The 26881-nt window shown below is 33.7% G+C and overlaps 1 protein-coding gene across 1 annotated transcript in view; it reads right to left on the reverse strand.

The window, feature by feature from the left end:
* Positions 1 to 26881, reverse strand: part of TLK1 (tousled like kinase 1) — a 137801-nt gene that overhangs the window by 19890 nt on the left and 91030 nt on the right. The window contains exons 11-14 of the mRNA XM_046658692.1: positions 23504 to 23692; positions 13937 to 14003; positions 2385 to 2482; positions 176 to 257 (exon numbers count right to left, since the gene is read on the reverse strand). Coding sequence (XP_046514648.1) covers positions 176 to 257; positions 2385 to 2482; positions 13937 to 14003; positions 23504 to 23692 — 436 coding nt within the window. The remainder of the gene's footprint in view (positions 1 to 175; positions 258 to 2384; positions 2483 to 13936; positions 14004 to 23503; positions 23693 to 26881) is intronic.

The raw sequence follows: 26881 nt of genomic DNA on the forward strand, positions 1-26881 counted from the left end.
ACACTCTTGAGATAAGACAACATAAGTCACCAGACTCTTTTTTTGTAGTAAGAGTCAAACATAAAATTAGTCAAAAAAATTCTAAAAGCAACAAATAAGAGACAAGTATTTCTTAACCACATACTCCTGTATCTTTGCTATATTAGTGTGAAGAACAGAAAAAACTTTACATTACCTTATACACTTCACTAAAGCCACCTCTACCAAGCAGATGAAGTAATAAATATCTTTCATTTAACGTTGGGTGATCCTTGAACCTTCAGGGTGGGGGAAAAAACACTCAGGCATATGAAAACACACACAAAAACGTTCCTTCCACAATAAAGTCCCACTCTCTTATTCTACTCCTAGCTATTTCTTTCTCAGTTACTCTACTCCTAACTTTGAATTCTGCTGCATACTTCTTTTCTTTCTCTACCTGAATGACTATCACTCATCTTAATGCTTTGGTGTTCACAAAGCTTAACATTTATAGCTGAATATTCAGGTTCAGTGACCAGTTACAGCCTCTGATAAAGACCTACCAACCACTGTATTGCCAAGAGCTTTATGAAATCCTGTGTCTACTCAGCAGGAATTACTTCCCTTGGAAAAATACACTTTTATATTGGAGTTTATGGTCAATCAAGACTTTATAGTATTGACATATGATTAAAAATAATTATATTTATAAATTGGCCTTCATCCATGAATAAATTTTACTATCTTTGGATGTCTATAAATAAAATTTTAATGTTCAATTAAAAAAGGAAAGCTTTTTAAAAAACTTAATAAAGAATCACTCACAGATGATACTACTACTATTTAACGTTTATTGTGCCTGCTATATATTGAGCACTCACATGTATTAACTCATTTAGTTCTCAACCAACTCTATGAAGTAGACCCTAACACTACCTCTGTTTTACAGATGAGGGCGCTACTGCACAGAAGGGTTAAGTAACCTGCCCAAAGTAAACAGCAAATATACGTGAGGACTTAGAAGAAAAATGTGGCACTCTTGGAATTAAAAAAAAAAAAAAGTCAATCATAGCTTTGTAATTCCAGATGCACTATTTTATTATTTTATTTAAAATCAATTTACTATTGCTTCAATAATTTTTTCTTGAAGAACTTGTAAATAATAGAGAATTCTGCTTAGTTTTAAAGATAAATGTAAAACTGTAACAATTCACGTAATTTTCATCAAGTAGACTAAGACATATCCACAAAACAAACTTGAACACAATTTTCAGAACAGCCAATTGTAAATTAGCTTTGTCCTATCCGCTTTGTTAGAATTTTCATCTGGTACAATTTAGGTTATTCCATAACTATATTATTTCATTCACCTTATACATTGGAATGATCTGTTTATGAATTACTCATACTCAAATGATCATGAAGATGCCTTCCTTTAAGCAAGATTATTTACATTCACAGCAGAAATTGGTCACCACTAATTCTGACACTCAGATCATGAAGCTTTAAATTACAAATCTTAAAGTGTAAAAAGAAACCTTCCTCTCCTCCACATTGATTAAATCCAAGTAGTGCCTTGCTTAATTTCTATCTTAATTTCTCATAAAGCTCCCACCAGTCCACAGGTATTTTCTCTTCTCTGAATTCCTTTAGCATTTAATATCTATGGCACTCCTTTTGATAACCAGGGATTAAGGACATAGACTATAACTTCTTTTCTATTTCTTCTCCAATTTTTGCATAATGCTGGATACATGGCTCACTGAAATCCCTTTAGTTGAAATAATTTCTCCTTCACTACTGCAATATTAAGTGTGGCACTCAGTCAACGTACATTTATTGCATACCTACCACATGCTAGGCACTAGCCTAGGCTCTGGCAATACAGCAAGAACAAAACTAAGTCCTTGCTCTCATGGAGCTTACATTCAAGTGGGAAGAGACAGATAATAAATAACTGAAAAATAAATTTATAATTCCAAATAGTGATAAATGCTATGATTGTAAGCATACTGAGAGAGGGAATGAAGTGAGGCAAGGACTCATATTTTAGATAGGGTGGCCTAGGGACATCCTCTCAAATGACCATTTGGAATGAAACGAGGAGTAAGCCACTCAGACATGTGGAGGAGGAACACTTTAGGCAAAGGAAATGGCAAGCACAAAAGCCTTGAGATGAGAACATGCGACACGTGTTTGAGGGGGCCAGTAAGTCTACGACATATAAGTGAGGGGAAGATGAGAGATGGGTGAGATGGCCAGAGACCAGATCATACGAGGCCTTTTGAGCCATGGGACAGACTCTGGATCTTTTTCTAAGTGTGATGAGTATGCCCCCAAGAAGGAAATATCATGTTTATGCTCTCCACAGGGGAGAAAAAACTTTTATCATGTAAAACTGTGAAATACAAATAATGACTTACTGCGAATTATCTTCATTATTAATTCTTTTGAGCTCTCGAATGTGAAGATTTCTAACTCTTTCCAAACGTTCAAGTTCTGCCTGGATTTCTGCCTCTTCCTGAAAATGAAGAGAGGGGACTATAACAAGCTCAATTTATTTGCGATATAAAAAAGATATTTTTATCCATGCATCAATTTTTTTACAGTGACAGCAAGAACAGTGTATTATAAAGTACCACTGAGTTAAAAGACCAAATTGCTCTTTTCAATGCCTGAAAGATGGAAAGAGACAAGGCAAAGCCTATTTCAAGAAACTATCCTACACATAAAAATCTGTATCTAATGAGATGCTGAGTTTTATTTTGTACTACAAGAAATCTATTTTTATAATGCCTAAACCGAAAATGACTGCAAGGTAGTCTAAAACTGAGTTATAACACAAAATGAGCTGAAAGTTTTATTTCTGGTACATCTAAATTTTAATTTAAGAGGGAATAATTTACTAGTACAAAACAAATGAAATGAAGATATTTTACAATAGTAAAAGAGGAAGAAAGGAAGAAGACAAAACCACTGATTATTCCTAGACCCTACAATATCTAGAATACACAAACGCACACACAACCTGACCACTCACTTTAAATAAATACCCCTAGAACCTTAAAAAGACTCTAAAACAAAATTTTTATGGGTAGCTGTCCAGATCCTTAGTTATTAGAGCAGATCTAGGCAAATCCTAAGGAAATTTACTTTAAAATTTAACATAAAAATGTTGATAAATATTTTTCATGTTTCAAAATGTACAATTTTTAGAACATTTTTAAAAACTAGACAACCAAACATAATCACCCATTACACATGTACATCTCTTTGATTTGTCACTATAAATTTGAGTTATCTACTTAAAAGACGAAGAAGAATATACCAAATTTCAATGGAGAGTTCTAGAAATGCCCAATTTTATAATATTTTTGGATAGATATTTGTTGAGTAAATGAACAAATACAGATTGCCTTGGCCTCAATGTGAACCGACTACCATTATAAATCTATATCACATAGAATAGAGGTTATTTCTGAATATTGCACTTAAATATTTCTGGATTTCATTAGCTCCTTCTCTTTTCACGATTTATCTTCTGATATTCTAAAAAATCCTTTATCTCAAAAAATTAATAATTCCAAAATTCACTTTGAAAATATAAATATTATTTCATTCCAAAGCAGTTAACAGAGGTATGGTCTATTACACCTTTATCTAAGGCTTAAACTGAAAGGAATATTCTAAGAATATTCTACAGAAAAATGAACGTTCACCGATTAAAAAACTAAATCTAAGTATGTTGTTTGTATTCCACCTGATCCTTAAGATTATTTTAATTATTTTAAAATGAAACTCAACCACTACTTGATGCAAAGAGATTTAATGTAGATGATAAATAGAAACTTTCAAAGTAAAGTTAAATGAAGATAAAGCTTTCTAGAATTTCGGGGAGATGTTTCTAAAATAGATACACTAAATAGATTGTCTTACTTTATCTGAAATTCCTCACTTCATATAGCTTCAGTCACAAATATTTCTAATTGTAATGAAAAAAAAAAACAAGGGAGGTAGTAGCCTAGGGGATTAAATAAAGATTCATTATAAGGAAAGGAAATAGATTAAAAAGCTTTTGAACAATAAACCCAAACCACATTTAGTTGTCCTAAGTTAGAGATAGAAAGCAGAATAAGAAACTGGCCATATAGGTATACCTATGAGTATGAAGAAATTCAAATTCATTTATACCACAGAACACAGAAAGCGGTAACTTTTTCTCTTCACGTTACTAACGTTTGCTGCCTTAAAATTTGCCATTAATTTGGTTCTCACACATGTAGGAAGCTACTAAACACTTGGTAGGCTGGTGGATTTTAAATAATCCGATAAAACTGTGAAATACATATTGGAATATCAGGTGAAATACTTGCTTTAATGTTCATTTGAAATTGTGGTATGGGGATACTATTTCAAAAGTTAATTTATAAAACTTAAATTTTACTAGAGTCATAAATATGAGATTCAACTAGATTGTTAATACATACAATTACATTTGTTTTATAATTTTTGGTAATCTTCAGATGTCTATACAATGGCAGTAACCAATATCACAAAATACTTATAAAAGATAGTAAAAAGTATGTGTCAGTTAAGCAAGCTTTTCCCCCCTCTATAAAACATGACAAATATGTCCCATAAAATCTCATGATACAAAAAAGCACAGGCAAGATTCATTCAGTTTGAATTGTAAAGTTTACCGGAAAACCCAAAATGTCAGAAGTACTAGGGGAGAGAAAGCTGGATCCTAGGTATTTAAGAGGAAATGTCAAGGGAAGGAACTACATCCATGTCTTATACACAGTAGACGCAAATCCTCTACAGTCAGTGAAATATATTTACATTTTCCATATTATAATTTAACATTTCTTCCACAATATCTTAGACCTTAAAACAAAGAGACACACTTCTGGGGGAAAGATAATTCTGGAAGTCTAAGTAATTTTTCTCAAATTCCACTGAGAAAAAGTATACATGGTACTATGGACTGAAGGTTTGTATTTCTCCAAAATTCGTATGTGTAAACCCTAAACCCCAAAGGGATGGTATTTGGAAATGGGGCCTTTGAGAGGTAATTAGAGTTAGATGAGCTCCAGAGGGTGGGACCCTCATGATGGGATTAGTGGCTTTATAAGGAGGAAGAGAGAGAGAACTCTCTCTACCACCCTGTCCCTTCTTTGTGAGAGCTCAGAGAAACGGCCAGCTGAGGACTTGAGAAGGTAGCCGTCTACAAGCCAGTAGAAGAGCCTCACCAGAAATGAACCCTGCCAGGCCTTGATCTTGGACTTCCAGACTTCAGAACTGTGAGAAAACAAATTTCTGTTGTTTTAGCCACCCAGTCTATGGTATTTTGTGATGGCAGCCCGAGCAGTTTAATGCACATACTTGAGGCAAACACCAGGGCAATACCGCCTAGTACCCTCTCCTTACAGAAAGGAGCAAGGCCCAGTTCTGATCTGGCTCCAGGGTACGATAGTCTAGAATACAGTAGTCTCAGCAACTAATTTATCTTTACTGCAGATCATTTCCAGAGATCTACCCTGTAGGCTCACTCTCCTTGCTTAAGACTGACATTAACCTCTGGGCCATCCTCAGAATCACTTGTTTTCAGAGGGCTCAGGAGAAGCAAGGATGACTTGGGCTTAGAACTGACCTGAATTCATTATAGAATGGAATCCTCAAATGCATGGCAAAGCTAGACCAGATTACTAAAATAAAAGAGAGACAATGGAACCAGCTAGATCGTGCTTAGTAAGAATACCAAGTTTCAATCCTCAAGTCATCCACTAGCTGAGCAGTTAAAGCAGAGAAGGTCTAGAAGAAACGAGGAAACAAACAGCATCTCTGGAAAAGAACCAGTCTCTGTAGGCTATTACAGTGTCGAAAGGACATGAGTGAGAATAGGTTGTATGAAAAAGAGAGGTAGGCTTAGTGATCAGACAATAAAAGGACATGGCTCTTTTCTGTTTAAACAAAAAGATACAGCAATGGGCAAATGAACAGTACACACTACAGCGATTTAAAGACTATTTTAAAAGAAACTCTAATATTTTACTTACATAAAAAAAAGTCATGCATGTATACCACAAAAGACCTCAATATTGTCTCATTGTTTAAGTAACCTTCAAAACACCAGCTTCCACAATTTTTAACTTCTAAAAATTTCTATGAAAGGTAAATTCCACAGCAACTTAATGCTTTCTATTTGTAATCAAAGTCTCTTCTGGCAACTTAATATCCCCTTGGCTCAACATTTTAAGCCAAAAGTCAGTCACAGTAATGTAGAATCTCCATAAAAACACCAGGTCAAAAACGGTAGGCAGATGCGGGATATTTTTGAGCATTTCCTATAATGACAATTTTTAAAAGGGCAATTGTTCAAAGAAAGGTGGGGTGTGTAGGAACCAAACCTGTAAAGCTTGAAGTTATAAAAAGCATTTTCTCATGTAAAACTGATAGATTTCCTGAAAAAATTAGACATACTAGCTTAAACTTCTTTAGCAAATCTTGAATGTATGTTACATGTCATCCCCACAAAACAACTCAATTTCGAAGAGCTGCCTTTCTAATAAAGCCAAGATAAGATAGAAAGTATTTTGATACATCATTCTCAGCTCGATCGATAATCAATGGGGTTGGTAAAAGAAAAGAAATTCTGTGTGGTATATTATGAAGATGGTGGAAGCAGAGAAAAGCCTATCACTTTGAACAGTCTATTCAGCAGCACCATAACAACATTTCTTGGTCTAGGAAAACTAGCTCAGAATAAGGTTTCAAAAAGTTTAACACCAAATTCATTTTAGTAATATGAACAATATTAATCCCTCAAAAGTTAGTATCTCCAGGTCCTCAATTTAAATTGTAATTTCATAAACTATTTCTAATGCCATTTAAAAAGTTTATCACCAGGAAAGTGAAAGGCAAAATTAACAAAAGGCCCTATTAAAAGCTAATGGAAAAAAAGGGCAGTACAGAGAAAAAGAATTAAGGAAAAAATTATTATCAATTTACTTCAAATTTATCCTTATTCTACATCCCCAGATTATTTCTATTATGTGCCTTCACATATCTTAGATACAGATAAGAGAGAAATGAACCATTGGAAATATGAACCAATCAACAAACAAACAAAAAGACCACCTAGACAAAGCAGGTCTGAATTTAGAGATGAGTTTTGAAACTACTGCCCATAATCCCATTTTTGCTAGAGTATGATTGCGCAGATTGAGGAGTGGAGTAAGAGGAGGGGAAGAGACTAAAATTATGAAATTGGAGGTGGGCGGTTGTTTCCTTCCTAACTATATGAATGTTCCCCCCACTCCCACCCCCAGTCACTGAGCTGGCTAGCACTGATGGGAGCCTACTTACCTACCTCAGGTGTGTTTAACGGGCTTAGATAATTATTCTAGAACCTGAATGTTGTTCTCTCTCTGCACTTCATTTCCTTCTTTTTTGGGGGGTGGGGGTGGAGGTGGTGTTTTATTCTCTTTTCAAATGCATAAATACATGCATTAAAACCCCTAATTGGGAATAACTGTCAAAATGGGCAGGTTTTGGTTCTGTCAGTTCCCCTATTCTATATAAACGTAAGAAAACCCTACCTTCCCAGCAGCAAATAATTAACAATTCAAGTGATTGGTAAAATTTAACTATTTAGTACACTTCTTGAAAAAGCAATTACAGCTGCTGTATTAGGGAGGTGAAATTCCTTGATGTTAAACGCCAGTCAAGGTGCTGACACCAAGCCCCAGCACATCAAATGCATTACCACAGTACTTTGGAGCCCTTCTCCCAGCCTTCTGCTTCTTTCTAACCTCTTTCAGGATTTTGGTGGATTCCACAGATTTTTTTTAAGTATGAAAAGATTTATCTTCTAGACTCTCTTTATGCATATGCATATAAATGGCCTGGAGTTCTGACTGGGAACGGCCAGTGGCCAACCAATTGGTTTCTCTCTCTCTCTCTCTCTTTTTTGTGTGTGTGGAACAGCGATCTGTAGACTGAAGTTACAAACCTGAATTCATTAAACCCTGCTCTAATCGACGGCTAACATGACTTCTAAGATCATTCCAAAATTTTTAAAATTCCGTTGCCTACACAACTGGATTAATATTAAACACCACAGGAGTAAAATACATTTTTATCTCTAAATTTTCATTTTGGTAACTGAATATTATCTCCTACCAAGTCAAGATGCATGATTATAAATGGGGAAACACATAACCAGGAATATGTTTGTAGGTCCATAATGAGAGTAGGAGGTAGAATATAAACACTGGGAGCTGTCCTATCTATAGCCAGTTCCATGTTCTCTCAGCACAGTCATCTTTTACAGAATACTATTCATTTTTAAATGAGAAGCAGCAGTAAGGACAAAATGTCAACTTTAGAATTCCAACACTCTTCTTGGCACATTTCTTGCTCACACATGCCAAGAAGTCAGGAACCTCATAACATTCTTCATGGGCTTAATCGTGACACTTTGTAGTACACTGCATTTTCACTAGACTTCCACTGAAAACTACTGCCTACACAAGCAGCATCTTGCATTATGTTCTAGAGAAACATAATGTACAGTGTGGTTGGCTTTTAATGAGAGAAGAATTCCCAAAAGATTTCTTCTAGTCATGGCCGTAAATATAAAGGTGAACACACAAATTTAGAGATTAAGCCCTCTAGCATTATATTGTTCATTATTTTCATATTTTTATTCAAACCTAAAGTGACAAGAAATGTCACATATGCAAACTTATTCTTTGTGGTCATACTAAAGGATTTGATAAATCAGATGACAATGGTATTCTAGAAAGAAAGACCAAAGGAGATATCAAACTTGAAGAATATTTAGGGGTCAATTCACCTAAAACCAATGCCCTGTATTCTCCACTGTTCAAAAGGCTTGTAGACAATCCATTGTCTTCCATTTCAACTAGTTGCATGGTCCACTGTGAAGGAGTGAGAAAAGAGCTGTGTGCTTGTTCTTGACCTGTAAAGATTTCATCATGGAAGATTAATACTGATGTTGCTGCTGCCTGTTACTGGTTGTTTCTCTTTGCAGGTGCCAATATCGGTCAGAGAACAGGATTTCAGTGGCAGAGTTGTTGCTATACTGTTATCTCTTCAGAACGGAGGCACAAGGAGAGATGAATGCCACATCGCAAGGAGCAAAGGAGAAAGAGAGAAAGAAATGGTGTCAGGTGGCATGTTGGATGCGATTTTTGTTTTAGTAGAGATTGAGATGACTGCAAATTGTTTAGCTGATTCCTTCGGTCTGCAAAGATACATTTGTGCTGGTGCTGATGATTCTTGACTAATCCTGTTTCAATTACAAGTTGGTTATGTTTTTCCAAAAAACTTCTGGCACTTATATTGAAGGCTTATAAATCTCTCTCTCTCTCTCACACACACACACTCACCCACTTCGACACATACATTAAAGCCAATCCCTAATATACTATTTATACTGAGATGTCAAATCTCCTATATGCATTCTCCCCAACTAATCAAATATTTAAAATCTAGAAGACAACAAAACTTAAAGACCACAAAATAAAGAGCAACACATATCCACATGCTGTTCACATCACAAACTTGAGCAACAGCAGTGGCAAGACATAGTTATTGGTCCTGAAAATTTTCAAAATTCTTATTTCCTCATTATTTTGGGGTATTATGATTGGTAACCTCTATCTTTTAAATAATATTATGACTATAGAGAGACTCTATTATAAGGAAGATGGTTTTTCAGGGATTTTTTTTTTAAGTTATTGGTGTTAATTTAGTAGCAATCCATGGAAAGCACATTTATGTAGTTTTCTTCAATTCTAGAATAATGAGCTGAACTATACAACTAACAACCTAGCAGAACTCCTTAAATCACGAAGATAAATTGCCTTCCCCTAACTAGAATTTACCAAAGAGTGGTATCAAAACAGGATCAACTATAAAAGCTAACTGGTATATGGTTTGTAGTTTTTGTAACTCCACACGTGACACAGGTACATAAAATGGGATAATTAGTAGCTCTGCCTCAAAGGAAGAACTTTTTAAAGACAGAAGTTACTCCCATTGCAATGACAAGCTTTCAATAAGTGATAATTGGGGAAGTTTGTACATAATTACCAGTAGCAAAAAAGTTATTTTTAAAAAAGAGTTTCATGAATAATTTGTATGGTCTCCATATACTTTCTTATAGTTCTTTTCTGTTCTACTCTGTTAAATCCTTAAGCTATATAAAAGGTAAAATTATTTTAGAGAGTATTTACACTTTTTATTAAAAAATGTGCTTTCTCTGTTCAGCTTTAAAAATAAATTTAAAGAGCAATATACTAGCTAATAATAAATATTTTAGCTGATACACGAGTCACTACGGAATACCCAAGGAAAACAATTTGCGAGAGAAAGAGAGTGAGAAAAACTTAACTGCTCTCCTCTGTCTGTAATGTAAATGAAGTAGCACATTTCTGAAAAAATGAAAAGCAAACAGCCTCACTACTCCGAGAGATGCAAAGAAAACTACAAGTGAGTTAATTCTTCTAAATACAAGGAATCAACTTTCTATCCATCTACAACAAAAGAACTGTAGAAATAAAGCATATGGGTATTGCCACTGAAACAGGAGTGAGAAAAGGTTCAAGTTTTGGCTTTGCTGGGTACTAGCTGTGTTAATTTAGACAAAGCACATAGAGAAGAAAATCTTGGCATTCAAAAAGTTAACAGTGATGTTCACTCCAGAATGGTTAAAACTTCAAAGTCCATAAAATGTAATATTATGTAATTCTCCTGAAATGGGAATTTGAATCATGCCTGTATCAGGCAGTGTGGAAATAAATCACTTAGTGAATGAGTGAGCAATGGTTTTATAAACTAACTAAAACAACAAATACTAAATAATTCTTGATATATATATATATTTTTAAAAAGATGATACTGCAGTGATTTTCCTAATTTCAGAAGACAATCAATGAGTCCTTAAGTAAGTTTACATTTACTATTTGGTGGTAACCAGAAATATCTAACTATTTTAGCCATGGACTTTTAGAAGTTTCTGCTTAACTCTGTTACTCTATCACACTAACAGCTTTGGATTTATTATATTTCTAACATTACAGTATAGCAAAGAATATAAACTGAACTTTATAATTTATTCAAAGGTAAATATACTTTTTCACATTTAAGTTTATTCAGTTATTATGATTACCTTTATGCAATACAATGCACATCATAAATAAATCATTTCAAGAAAATGTAAATAGGCCTTCTAGTCTCATATGTCCAAATGGCATAGGCATCCTCAATGAAGGAAGTTTTCTCCTTCAGTGCCAACAAATTTAATCTAATAATTCTGCTTAATTTTAAGAGTTTTTGTGAAAGGGAGAATGAGAGCGAGAGTCACCCTTGCTAATGCAAGAGTATGCTGGGTGCCAAATCTAAACTCCAAGCTGACACACCACAGGTTAATTCCTGTGCGGGTTACACGGACATCAAATATTCACCAATCAGATGCAGCCTATGGTAGAAGCTATATAGTAACAAGTTGGGGGACAGTTCATGTCAGCTTAATAAACCCAGGAGCAGAGGGAATCAATAAGACAGAGGTGATAACATCTTTTCTCTTAACTCAAGCTTGTTCTCTATGTGTTAAAATGTGCACTCTACCTCATTTTCAGAACACAGAATGACCTATTTTTAATGACCTATTTTCCAACTGTGCTTTAGAATGCCAAATAACCTATTTTTAAAACATGTAACTTAATGATTATGTTTTAATTGTACAACCCCAAAATTAATACCCAGTGGTAAGCAGACAACTGCTATTTATTTGTGCTCTAAGGTGACACTACTTACTCAATTTTGTTCTCTGTATGCACTAGCAAATTTTTTTTATAATGCATTCATTCTTCTCACCCAAAATAGTCTCTCAGAAGAAAATGTGAGATTTCAAGACATGAGAGTATGTTTCAGCATTATTAGTTCATCCACTCTCCCAAAATATTCCATGATGGAGGTCAAAGAAAAGTAATGTTATAAATTGGTTAAGAAGAAGATAAAGTTAGAAATCTAAAACTGCTCAGTAAATTTGCTAAAAGCTGAAAAAAAACAAAATAAGAAAAAGATTATTGAGGGGACAATTATTAGAAAGAATGAGTAAATACAAAAAATGGAGAAATCAAACACTGGGAAAGAGGATAACATGGAGGTTAGAAGAGAAGGTGTAGTATTCTAGAACAGCTTACAACTGTTTATATAATATTTAGACATTTAGGTATACTCCTCACTTTAGGAAACAGAAGTGTTTCAGAGCAATCAAATATTTTCAAAGTACCAGGAAAGCTGTAAAATCAACCAACCACCAACCAGCCAAAAACAAACCCTCTTCTAAAGTCTTGTAAAAAGTGAAGTATTTTTCATAATACAAATGGCCAATTTCTAATTTAAATGCTTTATTATTTCAGATTTTATATAACAGGTTTTCATAAAATAAGACACACGTAAAATCTCATCATTAGAAAGAGTAATTTAAAATTTACTATTATATGTGAAAATAACCTTCCAGTTAAAGCTCTAAATATACACTTATTATAACTAAGTATATACTTAATGTCCTATTATCATGAAAGACTGGTTAGAAAATTGATAAATCTTTATATGGACATCAAACATAAATCTCTACGAAATCATTATCAAAACAGCTTAGATGGGCACACATACTTGTATTCATTCTCTACTACAAAATCCCCTCTTCCCTTCTATAACCTCATTAACATCTCCATCTGTTACAGAGAATAGACTGAAGTTGTCTACTATATCTCAAAGAGCAGGAGAAAAGTCAATAATTACAATAGAACAGAAGAACTTAAAAATCAGGATAAATCATTTTAGAATTTACTGTTCAAGTAGTTTAGCTGGAAAATGTTCTAAGCAGGGACATAGCCAAATATGGTATTATAAAGAACACTAATGCAAATTACATATACTGTATATATATATAAAATATTTATAATTTTTTTCTGTTCCCTGTAATTAAATGGCAGGGGTCTGAAGCATGTTGATAGCATTCCATAAACAAAATATTATATACAGTGTGATCGTATCTGCTACCAGAATGAGCTTCTCTGTCCTACCTCACCCTACCCCAGGGAGACAACTTCACAGTTACTATCTACAATTAGTTCACTAACTCTATTTTAGCTACTATTCAGCCTATTAAAAAATTTTAAGTAATGTGACAAGCAGAAAGCAGAAGAAAAAACTGGGTCAAAGAAAAAGAACTTTACATCTGTTAATAACTTCATTTTGAGGGGGAAAATTTACTCTATCATTACTATTTCTCTGAAATCGTTTGAACTAAAAATATGAACTGTAAAAAAAATAAACTGATTATAATTTGAGTTCACAAACAAGTTACAAAGCTATACATTATAAAAATTCACTATAATAACACATAGCAGCATATTTCTAAATTATATCACTTTATACTGTGACTGATTAGGCTCTTCTAAATTTGCCAACGTACTCATTTTAATTGACACATTTAATCAAGTATTCAACAGCTTTAAAGTTAAGCCAAAGGAACAAGTTTGTTATTAATTTATAATTATTTCAATTTATTATAAAATGGATGCAAACAATATGGTGTTTTACATTTCATTTTAAAAATAAAGCATTTTTTACAAAAAGATAGTATTTAAACAGAGTAATCTTAAGACCCTGGAGGTCTGGCCAGGAGTCACTCCTCCACTACAGGGACGTGGTATTATCAGCATCTCAAAGTTTGTAAGTTGCCACAAGGTAAAGGAACGTTATTTTAATATACTCCACATAAAAATGCAACCTTGATGCCCCTCCTTTTTTGTCTAAAACTTTTAATTTGGGATCTTTCTCTCTGAAGTTTTGACTTCTTCAATAAGAGACTTATAACAACCCTCCACAACCTCTGCTAACAAACTAAAAATCCAGCATATACTTCACGTACCTTTTTGAGATGTCCTAGTCTAAGTTTGAAAATTTCTTCCTGTTCATGATATTCTGCCAAAGTCAACCTGTCAAAAACGAAATTGTAATTCTAGATATTAAGATTAACACTTATTATTTCTTATTAATAACCAGCAAAATAAGATAAACTAATCAAATGGAAATACTAAAATGCTGACAACTTTCAGCCCAAAATATATACGCCAAAAGTCCTTTAAGATATTCTTCAAAATATGATTAATACTTATAGATGGAACAATTAACTAATTCATAAATTCAACAACTATTTAATGAGTGCCATCATCAACTGATGTTCTGGAATTTAGATCTTAAGGATACAATGAAAGAGACAGTTTCTCCTTACATTCCAGTTTGAAGTTACACTCTACAGTGGGGGTAAGGAGGTAGAAAAGAAACAATTTAATAAAGAAATAATCCCAAATACCAGTAAGAAAACAAAAAAGAGTGGTATGACAGTGACTGACTGTATTACACTGGGTGTTATGGAGGTGGTCTTGATCTAAACATCAAAAAGACAACACAGGAGGACCTGGGGAAGTCTGTTCTGGACATAGGTTACAGCAAGTACAAAGATGCTAAGATAGAAACAGGCTGGCAGGGAAGAGGAGGGAAAAATGCAAGCATCAGAACACGGTCAAAGAGGCTGTGAGCAGTAGGAGAGGCAAGCAGGGGCTAGCTTATGTAGAGTCTTGCAGACCAAGGAAAGAATCGGATTTTACTCTGAGTACCGGGAGATCACTACCCAGGGAGTCAGTCCAGTTTGGGCACTGGTTTTAAAACAAAAAGAAAGAAAAAAACTAAGACATTTTCCCTTTCTCTGCTTTCATGTGTTAAAGGAATGCTAAAACTAGTCAAAGCACCAATTCTAAGTAAATATAAATAAACATAAGACTTTAAATCTTGAAAGTACTTTCTGGTTATTTTATTATTAATTTCATAACTTTGAAAAATAACTAGTTTAATATATGTAAAACCATACCAAGACACATACACATTATAACACTTCCTAAGAAAAAATGATTCTGTTTTCTGCTAAAGAGAAAGAAGGAAAAAAAACACTCTAAAACAAAACAACTTCCATTTAATACCCTAATACTAAAAGAAGCTCCTGTTTGTCTGTTTACTTATGTGTTCTGGGGGTATCTGGTTAAGTTCCTAACCCAGGTATGATTATTTATGTTTGGTTCAGGTCCCTCAGCAACATTTAGTATAAATGCTATTTTCCTTTAGCGAGATGCTAATTAAATAATTCTAAAGAAAGGGTATTCAAAGGAAACAAACAAAAACCTCCAAGATATTCAGTTAGTATTCAACTAGAAAGATCTTAAGAGTGAAACAATAAACATTTAAAATTAATCTTTCTACCTAGTCTTAGGTTAACACAACCACTGGATTTTATTATACTGAATATAGCAATAGCAGATAGTTACAGCACTTGCTTGAAGTAAATTTAGAGAATTAAATGCTGCAGTGTGAATGCAGAGTGAAAGAGGGGGAAGAGTGAAAGGTGACATTAAAAGAAAATGAGGTTTGGAAACTAAATTGATAATATCTCAACTAACCCAGTAAAGACAAGCTGTAGGAATTTTAGCAAATAGCTTCTGGATAGGCATATATGCCACTGATGGAAATTTAATTACCTGTACAAAAATATCATAATAATTTCCTATTCTTTTTCTTCCTTTCTTTCTTTTTTGGTGAGGAAGATTGGCCCTGAGCTAACAACTGTTGCCAATCTTCCTCTTTTTGCTCGTGGAAGATTGTCGCTGACCTAACATCTGTGCCATTCTTCCTCTACTTTATGTGAGATGCTGCCACAGCACAGCTGGATGAGTGGTGCTAGGTCCATGCCCAGGATCCAAACCTGCAAACCCTGGGCTGCCAAAGTGGAACACATGAACCACAACACCACCAGGATGGCCCCAGTAATTTCCTGTTCTTAAAGTATGTTTTAAACCCACTGGTAGACCTCAGGATGGGCTCAGAATTAATTTTTTTTAAATATGTAAATACTTTGTTTCTATTTAGGAATAAAATACAAGTCTATATTTTAGTTTTTACTGAGTTACAAAGCACAAATAAAATTTAACATTCATAAACTAAAATGAGTGTGACTTGAGTGTGCTAAAATTTTTGAGACTGTACTCTACTGAGAAGTTTGGCCATCACAGAAAACTGCAAAGCTCGAACACATGCAGATGGCTGGGAACTTCTGCAGTTTGGAGGGAAGGGTGTCTTATCTTGAGCTGGTATTAGTTTTCAACAGCTACTATTCTTGTGAGTTAATAATAAATTAATGTCAATTAGCTCCTTGATGATTTACTTTGTTGAACATTGTTTGGTTAATCTTATAGCATAATGTAATGCATATTTCCTATTTAATAGCATCTACTTCCAGCTGTTGATATGCGTGTGTTGTGGTTCAAATGTGTTACCCACATCCCTACAGCTACAGCGAACACACACAAATACTCCTCTCCAACTGACTTAGTACAGAGAGACCTCACTGATTTCAACAACTCTGACCTCAAGGCATTATATCCTGATATTAAACACATACAGTTCCTACTAAGGATTAATGGTAACTTGCAGCAGCAGCAGAACTTTGCTATTTACTTACTGTATTTGGTTACTACTACAACTACTATTAAGTTTCAAATAAATAGTAAAATATATATATTTACTAATTTCTCTCTGCTTGGTTTTGAAGCATTAATAAGCAAATTTTACAGATAGTACTAAATATTAGGCTAGTGACTTTCTAGGGCAGAGATTTTTACCCTTTTATGATCATGGATATCTAAAAATAATCTAAAGGAATTTATAAACACTGCAGAAAAATTTCACATATACATAATTTGCGGGTTCACATAATTCAGTTTAAGAATTCCTATACCAGGGGGTCTCATCTCACCAAATAGAATCCAAACCCCAAAACAGCAAAAGATACATTTCTTACGTTTCTCTGCATTTCCCTATCAGAAAGTACCTGACGTACAGCTTTTTAAGATATCTCTGTTGTCTATTTCCATTAGTGAAAAATGTTTTTGGATAAAATGTAAAATATATTTAGATAAAATGAATTTGGGACAGTCTTCTTTATAGAAATAGCATTTTATTACATAGAATGAAAAGAGCTAAGCTGGGATAATGTTAATTTTAATGGCTTTTAATTGCCACATCAATTATTTTTATGATTTTTTTTAAGATGGTCAAAAACATCCACCTTCTTAAGTAAGTTAGCTGGTTAAGTTACTTAGCAAATCTTTTATTCACAGACAGCGCAAAGATAAAGTCCAATCCCTCCCTATAAGAATCATATTTGATATTATAGACTGAATTATTGTTCTATTATATGCAAATATACTCATATCATTCATTTAGGTGCATGCTAAAGCTTCTAACTAAACCTCTTTAGTAGGTCTATATTAAACCTTTCAAAGACTGTAAATACAGCTTTAATTTCTTTAATAGTCATAGAACTATTTGGATTTTGTTTCTTCTGGTGTCCATTTTGTTGTTATATTTTTCTAGAAACTTATTCATTTCACAAAAATTTCAAATTTAAGCTATTTGTAATATTTTGTTTTCCTCTAAATATCTACAGATTCTATAGTAATATTCCTTTTTTCATTCCTGATAATGGTTGTCTTCTCTTTTTTTCAATTTTATTAATTTCCCCCTCCCCCGTGCCAAAAAAAACCCCACACATATCTTTCATTTGGATTTGTTGATTCTCTGTACTGTATGTTTGTTTCCTGTATCATTATTATCTTTCCCTTTTTCCTTCTTTGGTTAATTCCACTGCTCATCTCCTAACTTACTGAGATAGATGCTTAGGTTATAAAGTTTTAGTTTTTCTTCTTTTCATATATATATATATATATATATATATATATATATACACACACACACATATATATAGAATATATATGTGTCTATAAATTTCCCTCTATACTATTTCAGATTTATCTCACAAATTTTGCTATGCAGCACTTTCACTATCATTCATCTAAAAATATTTTCTCATTTCCATCGAGACTTTTTCACTAGCTTTGTTGTTACTGATTTCTAGTTTAATTCCACTGTGGTCAGAGAACATATTCTGTATGATTGCAATCCTTTAAAAGTTTCACCCATGAGTTCTACCAAACATTTATGGAAGAAACAATGCCAGTCTTATCAAACTCTCCCAATCCTTTGAAATCTGTTGAGACTTACTTTATGACCTAATAGGGTAAATTTTTACAAAAGTCCACACTTAAAAAGTATATACATTCTGCAGATGTTAGGGGGTGTTCTACATATGTTCATCAAGTCAAGTTTGTCAATCTCACTCAAATTTTCTATACCGATACTGTGTGTTCTGTTTTGTATTGTTTTATCTACATGTTCTACTACTAAGAAATGTGTGTGCTGAAATCTCCAATCATGATTTGTGGATCTGTCTATATCTCCTTAAAGTACTGTCAACTTTTTATTTATCTTGAGGCCATGTTATTATGTGCATACAAATTTAGAATTATTATATGTTCCCGGTGATTTGAACCCTTTACAGGTATGACATATAACCACTTTCTATCTTATAATTTTTTTGTCTTAAAATTTGACTGGGCCTGATATAATGCAGCTTCCTTTTGCTTGGTATTTGCCTGGAATATTTTTTCTTAACTTTTATTTCCAATATACCTTTTTTTCCTTTGGCTGCTTTTGAGAATTTTTTCTCTTTGCCTTGATTTTTTAAAATTTCATTATGATATGTGTCTTTCTTTCTATTCATCCTACTTAGAATTCTCTGGCCTTCATGAATCTGTAGATTGCTCTTGTTCATCTGTTTTAAAGTATTTTGGGTTATCTAATCTTCAAATATTGCTTCTGCTCCATTCAAGATCATTCCACAGACTATCAGCTGACTTGTCAATAGTAACAATTTAAGTCAGAAGACAATAAAATAATGTCTTAAAATAACTACCAACCTAAAATTCTATAACCAGTAAAAAAAAAATTTCAATAATAACAGCAAAATAAAGTTATTTTCAGAACGACAAAAACTGAAAGATGTCACTATCAACAGATCTACACTTAAAAAAAATTTCTAAAGGGTCTTCTTAGCAGAAAGATCTTATGAGATATGAAAATCAGAGATATAGGAATAAATCAAGAGCAAAAAAAAAGATAAATATATAGGTAAAGTTTAGATGAACACTGACTATACAATAATGTCTTTAGGTAGATGTGTGTGTGTGTGTATATAAACACAAACATGCCTCTAAACAGAGAAAAAGAATCAAACAAAAACTGAGCAATCCAATAAAACAAAAAAAGAAAAAAGGACAGAGATTAGGCAGGATAAATAGAAAGCACAAAGAAAGACCAGATTTAAACCCCAATAAATAAGTAAATACATGAAATAAAAATAGATTAAATGCTCCAATGAAAGATTTTCCACACTGGATTTTTTAAAAAATCAATTAATACATTTGTCAAAACCCATAGAATGTAAAATACCAAAAGTGAAACAACGTACACTATAAACTTTGGGTGATAATGATGTGTCAATGTAGGTTCATCAATTGTAACAAAGGTACTGCTCTGTGCAGGATTCTGATAGTGGGGAAGGTTCTGCCTGTGTGGGGACAGGGGCTATGTGGGAACTCTCTGTACTTTCTGCTCAATTTTGCTGTGAACTAAAACTGCTCTAAAAATAAATTTTATTAATTACAAAAACGTCAATTAAGTTATTTACAAGAGACAAGTAATCTAAATAATAAATTTATGCTATAAAATATAATCTTGAATTAAAATTAAAGCTTTAATGAGAAAAAAGTGACCTCTAAAGTTTCATTAATATAAAATGTAAGGTAAAATATTACTGTTTACTTTGCAGTCATCCTCTGTGAAACATGAAATATACAGATAAAATCATAACTTAATTTACAATATAATTAACATGAAGTCAAAATCTTGATTAAAATGTATTAATAATGTACAATTAATGCAAAGATCATTTAGACATTATCTATAAATAATATTAGCTATGCAAACTATCTACTCTCAATAATAAAAGTCTTTGAGACTAAAATTAGAAACTACTACCTAAAAAACTTGACTCTTGCTGGTAGTTAAAAACTAGTTAAGAGCCAGGAACCATGCAAGTACTTCACACACATTGCCCTATCCTTTCAACACTATGATGTAGGTACTTTCCCAAGTGTGGAAATGGAGGCTCAAGGAAGTAAAACAGCCTACAAAGACCACACCTGAAAGAGTCAAGGTTGGATTCCACATCTGTTTGACTACAGAGCTTATAGTTCTAACCACTACATAGTAGTAACTCCATTTTCTATGTTAATTTCTTTGATAGAAAAAAATACTTAAAGATTCATGGTCTCTATTCTGATTATACTAGATGTTTTGCACACAAGGCAAAGCCTAGTTTCTACTACACAATGATTCAAAAGAAGTCTTTAGAAGACAGTTGCAGAGTACAGCTGTTAAAATCAAAATATAATATATATAAATCAAAGTGCTTCTGTGGCTTTTTTCCCTATTTAAGTCTGCATTTGTATAAGGATGCAATCAAATTGCTATGTAGTATCACTTCATTTGCTACTTCAAGTACAAGTGCAGTATAACTTCAGGTTCTAAGTCAACATATGCAATAAAATGGGATGGAAATGAGACAAGTCTATGATTACTAAACTACAGTAAGGGCTGTCAGCAACTTGGAAGACAGGCAGGAAGCAAAACACCTGTGATAAACTAGAAAAATGGTCTATAGAGAAGGAGAAAATGACATTCAATCAAATGCTTATGTATTGTAATTTAGTATTTACTGACCACTTTCCACATGCCAGGAACTGTGCTAGATAATGAGAATACAGAGATAAAATAGTGAGCTAAATGCTACAACATAGACAGGCACGTATAAAAAGCTATGGGCACCTAACACAAGGGGAAATGGGGGAGACATTGGGAAGAAAAAAGGTTAGAGAGGGCTTCCTGTTGAAACTGGTATTCAAGCCAAGCGTTAAAGGATGAATAAGAAATGAGGCAGGTGAAGAAGGGCAAGGAACACAATGTACAAAGGCACATTTTGAAACCTGAAAGCACAGTCCATTTACAGAACTGAAAGAGTTTAACCTAGGAAACACAGGGCAGATGTTGGGAAATGAAGCTAAAGAGAAAAATAAGAAGACATATAGGGTCTTCATGAGAGTGAATTTTATCTTGAAGGCAATGAAGGAGGTTAAACACGAAACTGACATGATGAGACATGTAAGAAACAGGAATCTAGGTTTAAAAAAAGAGATGAGGTCCTATAGTAAGTGGTAACGAAGATGGACAGATAAAAAAATGTTATGGAAACAGACACAGAGAACAAGGGAAAGGGAAACATCTAAGATGTTTCTAGTGTCATTAATTGAGTGAATGGTGATGCTGTGGCTGCAGAGACAGAGAGCACTATGACAAGACCTCAAAGTGATGATTAACTCACATCCTTCAGGGGTCTAGGAAAAACTTTCAAGAGGAGAAAATATCTAGTATGGGATTTAAAAGATGAACAGAAATTAAGACAATAGGTTGGAGTTTGAAAGTTGGTGGTGAGGTGAAGGCAGTGGTCAAGGCCAAAAGATGAGGCTTGAGAGGTCAGAAGGTGCCAGATCAAAAGTGCTGTATAAGCTATCTTAGGGCTTCTGGATTATATCATTCAAGCACTGGAAGGCTATGTTAGGATTTTAAGGAAGAGAATAAAAGGATCATATTTCTATTCTGTAAAAAATAACTGACTGCAACATGAAAATGGATGGGAGGACCAGACCAAAGTTGGGGGTGGGGAGGTTAAAAATAACCCAAGTAAGAGATGGCAGTAATGTGAGTTAGAATGGTATCAGTGGGGACTTACATAAGTGGACACACTTGAGATCTAGAAGGATTGGGTGTCTACAGGGGTGGAATTAAAGCTAACACACACTTTCTTCTATATAACCACTTACCTCCTGTCCACCCTTTTTTTAAGCAACAAATTTACTAATTTACAAAAAGCAAATCATTTGCTAAGTTGTTTTTATCAGTATCAATAGCCAAATGCTTTAATTCCATTTAAAACAGCCACCACAAATTAGGAAACACTTGAAGAAGGAAGCAGATTTTGAGGTGGATTTTGAAAGATAAGATTATCACCACCTATTTATTAATGGAAAACAATAAAAATAGATTAAGAAAAATAAATGGAATCTTGAACTAAAACATAAGAGCAAACAGAGGGGTGGGTGTATGTATTTGCGTGTGTAGAGACAGAGACTGAAACGGGAAAGATAATAGTAAATACAGTTTTTGTTTTGTGTTTTTAGTAAATACAGTTTGGAACAGGCTGAATGAGAGGTTCCTATGAGGCATTTAAGTACCAATATCAACTAAGCAAGGAAATGGCATTCAAGATTAAGATATAAATACTTGATACTCAAGAGAGAAAAGTCAGCTAGAGATAGAAGTTAGGATGTCAGCAGGATATACGTGGTAACTGAAACCCTGAGAGCATCTAATATTCAAGGAAAACATGCAGAGTAAGAAGACAGCCTAGGACAGATCCTTAAAAAAACACCTACATTTTACAAATTGGTGGAGTAAATGATGTCCATGGACGAGACTAGGAAGATGTAGACAGGTAAGTTAAAATGAAAATTAGGAGAACAAAGTATTTCAAAAACTAAGACAAGACAGAGTTTTTTGAGGAAAAAATAACGTCAATATTCAGTGCTGCCAAGATAAAGACTCAAACATCTATGGCAGTGAGCATCGAGGAGATAGTTAATCTTTAAAAATAGAATTTCAGTTAAGAAAGGAGAGAATGGAAGGTGAGACAGAAGAAACTGCAAGCACCAAGTCTTCTAAGTAACCTAGTTATGAAGATGATAGAATATGGAGACTACAGGAATTTATAATTGAGGGAGAGTTTTTTTGTTTTATTGTTTTGGTGTATAACATTTTATGATGTTCTTCCAGATTTTCCAAATTTTCTGTGATAAGCATGTAACTATTTATTTTTAAATGTCTTGGTCATTTGAATTATAAAGAGTAATTCATCATTAATGCAGAAAATTTAGAAAATAAAGAAAAGCAGAAAGGGGAAAAATAATACCTATGCTCTAACAATGTATTGCTTTCACAGGCTGAGGAAATATATGTCAGTTACATTACTTCAGTTAACATTCTCTCAGAAAAAAAGAACATTAATGGAAACACTGAATTGGAATAATCAAAACTGATCACTGACTACCATTCAGACATGGAAGAAAGAGTGGATTCCAGTCTCGTCTTAGCTACCTGAGTCTTCATTTTAAAAGAGGATTAATAAATCTCCACTTACAAAGATAAAATTCAGATATGAGTTAATTTAGAAGTAAATTTTCAATACTGCCTCCTTTCCTGGCTGTAACTATTTTTACTATTTAAATATTAGTTTAATTATAAATAACATCCATTACTAACATTCATGCTCACTGGCAACAATTTTTAAAATGGAAAATTGAAAATGGAGGCTTACAATTGTGGTAAATTTGGTCTAACAAAGGGATCATTTTCTGCTCCATTGACTGCTTTGTTTTTCCTTTGTTTTGGTTCAGAATTGGTAGAAGGTGCCTGAGAATTATTAGCTGTGGGAGGTTTGCGTTTGGCTAGAAGTTTCCTCTGCCTTTCAATATCTTCCCTTTGCTGATTCACCCATTCTTGCTGCCTGTATAAAAATAAATGTAAAGAAACATATTAACCTTCTATTATTAACCTTCCATTACTTTTCACAGTTAAAACATGAAAATACATCAATAGACATGAAAAACCATATAATATAAATTTGTAACCTTATGGTCCCACCCTTGTGAACCAACTCATGCTCACTGTCCAGGTCTCATTTGAAACATTTATTTTTAAATGAGGTCTTCTCCAAACCCTCTGGACTAGGGAAAGACGTGTTGCCATACATCATCTCCTGGTAACTTGTAGCTCCCCACCTCCTTCTTTCTGACACACACATTCCTGTACATACTCGATCACAATGTGTCTGGTTAGACTACATCACTCCATGAGAACAGACACCACAAATATTTTATGTCCTATTGTATCCCTAGTACCCAGTACAGCGATAGGCACATACTAAGTATTCAATAAATATTTGTTGAATGAAATAAATGAGCTATTAAAAATAAAAACTAATGGGGCCGGCCTGGTGCTACAGCAGTTAAGTGCACACATTCCACTTTGGCGGCCTTGGGTTCACCAGTTTGAATCCCGGGTGCGGACACGGCACCACTTGTCACGCCATGCTGCAGTAGGCATCCCACATATAAAGTAGAGGAAGATGGCCATGGATGTTAGCTCAGGGCCAGTCTTCCTCAGCGAAAAGAGGATTGGCAGCAGTTAGCTCAGGGTTAATCTTCCTCAAAAAATAAATAAATAAATAAATAAAACAAAAACTAAGAGTTAAGAATGGGGTAGATTTTCTACTTGCATCTCATCACTTAATGTTTGCAGAAAAACTTAAGAAAGACAAATACAAATTTAATAAAGTGCTATTTTCTAAATTTATCTCTGTTAAAAAGAAATTTTGGAAATGAGAAAGCAATATTTTGAAATGAAACAAAAATTGACATTAATATAAGAAACTGAGGAAGAAGGAAGGAATTTTGACAATTTAAACAAACAGCACAGCATGACTTTGAAAAATGGTCAATTAATAAAAGTAAAAATATTACTGCTTCCCATTCAGGAATCTAAAGCTTACCAATTCTAAAAACTAAATAGATATCATGTCTGTTATACAAACATAGGTTGGAGATCTTAGCAATTTGACTACAGTATTAAGTAGGTAAGTAAGCTTGTTCTAATAGTAGCTATGTTCCTTTTTAGGTCACCTCGCCATGCTAAGAAAAAATTTAAAACTCTCCCTTGTTATGATACTCAGATTTAGAACAGCTTAATGTTTCAATTCCTTGCTTCCCCACCCCCATTCAAATCAGAACTACAGAACTTCTACTCTGCTGACGCAGAATTGGCCTTACACACATTTCCTTTCCCTATGGTCCTGGCCAGGTCATAGTAGAATACGGCAGGAATGAAAGAATCAAGAACCACCCTGATAGAGAGTAAAAGGGTAGAGAAAATGTTAAGAATAGCAAAGCTAGAACAAGACTTTAATCCAGTTTCATTTGAAGTAGGAATAATTTCAACTTATTAAAAATGTTAATTTTTAAAGCTAGTTTAGAGCACAGACAAGATATTATAAATGAAAATAAACAGCAGTAACTCTAACGATTAAAATCCTACTAGAAAGTAAAGAATTACTGGAATGGATACATAGCTAACAGCTGATTATTCAGGAATGACCACACAATTTAGAGATTATTAATTTAATATTACTAATTTTTATTTATTTCTCTTCTCATCCCCCAACTACTTTGGGTTCTATCACTGATACACACTGATAAACAACTTGATATAACATATATACATAACACACAGTAAGCTCTCAATAAATGCTTATTAGTGATAAGAAATGCACGTAATTCTTTTAAACCAGATCACTGGTTTATTATAAAAGGATTTAACTCAGGAACAGCCAGATGGAAGAGATGCATAGAGCAAGGCACAGGGAAAGGGAGCAGAGCCTCCACGCCCTCTCCAAGTGTGCCACTCTCCCCACTAACCACATGTGCACCAACCCGGAAGCTCTAATTTCACTCTTTTTTGATTGCTCAGTGGAGAAATTTTAACAACTGGCAGAGTTTATATTTTATATTTATATTTTTAGTTTATATTAAGGCATATATTGTGTAACTTCTCTTTTATTCATTACCAGGACAACTGTAGGTCTGGGTTTAGTAGCAGAGGTTATTGCTCATAAAACATTCAAAAATTATGGTTTCTATCTCAAATGTGTCTCCTGCTCTACACTTGTACTGTCAAGATTTTAGCTCAAGCTAATACCTTTCACTTGGACACTCCTCCATCTGAACGGCCAAGAATTTATTTTCTTTTCAAGATTATTCCCATATTACCACGAGAGTTATCCTTCTAAAACTCATTTCTGACCTTACACACTACCTCCCTATTATCCACAGAATTAAAACCCAAACTCCCTAGCATCACAAGGACACTGTCCTTCATTATGGTATACCTAACACCAGCACAGTTGTGTTGAACAAAAATTAAATAAATCAACTAAGATAGAGAGAGGGCCATTCTGTGGTAAATGCTGGGAACCAGAGTTTGAAACAGCAATGTTTCTGCGATACTGCGTGAAAGAAAGCTTTGCCTCCATTTTCCATATAACTAGATTGACTCTTGGAAAGCTGATGTAGATTAGATGCTGGCACTACTCCTGTTTTTCAGGATTTTACAAATTTCCCAGCAAAAAAGGAGCAGCAGAGGCCCTGGCTCCTTAACACATAAACAATCAACCCATCTTTACCTATCACCATCTGAATTCAAGAAAATACAGTAACAATGATTTCTTTCCTTTAAAGTTTACCTCAGAAACACTAAAAACGCTAGAACTGTTCAGTTCAACTAATTTACGAGTTATTGTATCTGAGGCAAAAGAGGAAAAAGTTCCTGTATCTTTTATACAGACAGAGAGCAGCACAGTGAATATTAACACGGAAGTAAGAATTGGGGAATGGGAAAAAAACTAAGTAGAAAAATTCCAAGATAGATATAGATATAGATATAAATCTGCCAATGAAAATTAAATTTTCACCAATTTTCTTCCCAAATCATCTATAAAAGCTAGAAGGTCAGTTTATATTTTGGAAAGTCATATCTACAATAATACATCATACTGTGTAGATGAATGCTAACTAATCAAGAAGTCTGCTAAAGCTAAGTAACACCCCTGTTTTATTTTCCTTTCAAATATACTAAATTCTAT

Source organism: Equus quagga, chromosome 4 (genome assembly GCF_021613505.1).
Source record: "Equus quagga isolate Etosha38 chromosome 4, UCLA_HA_Equagga_1.0, whole genome shotgun sequence".
Taxonomy (NCBI): Eukaryota; Metazoa; Chordata; class Mammalia; order Perissodactyla; family Equidae; genus Equus; species Equus quagga.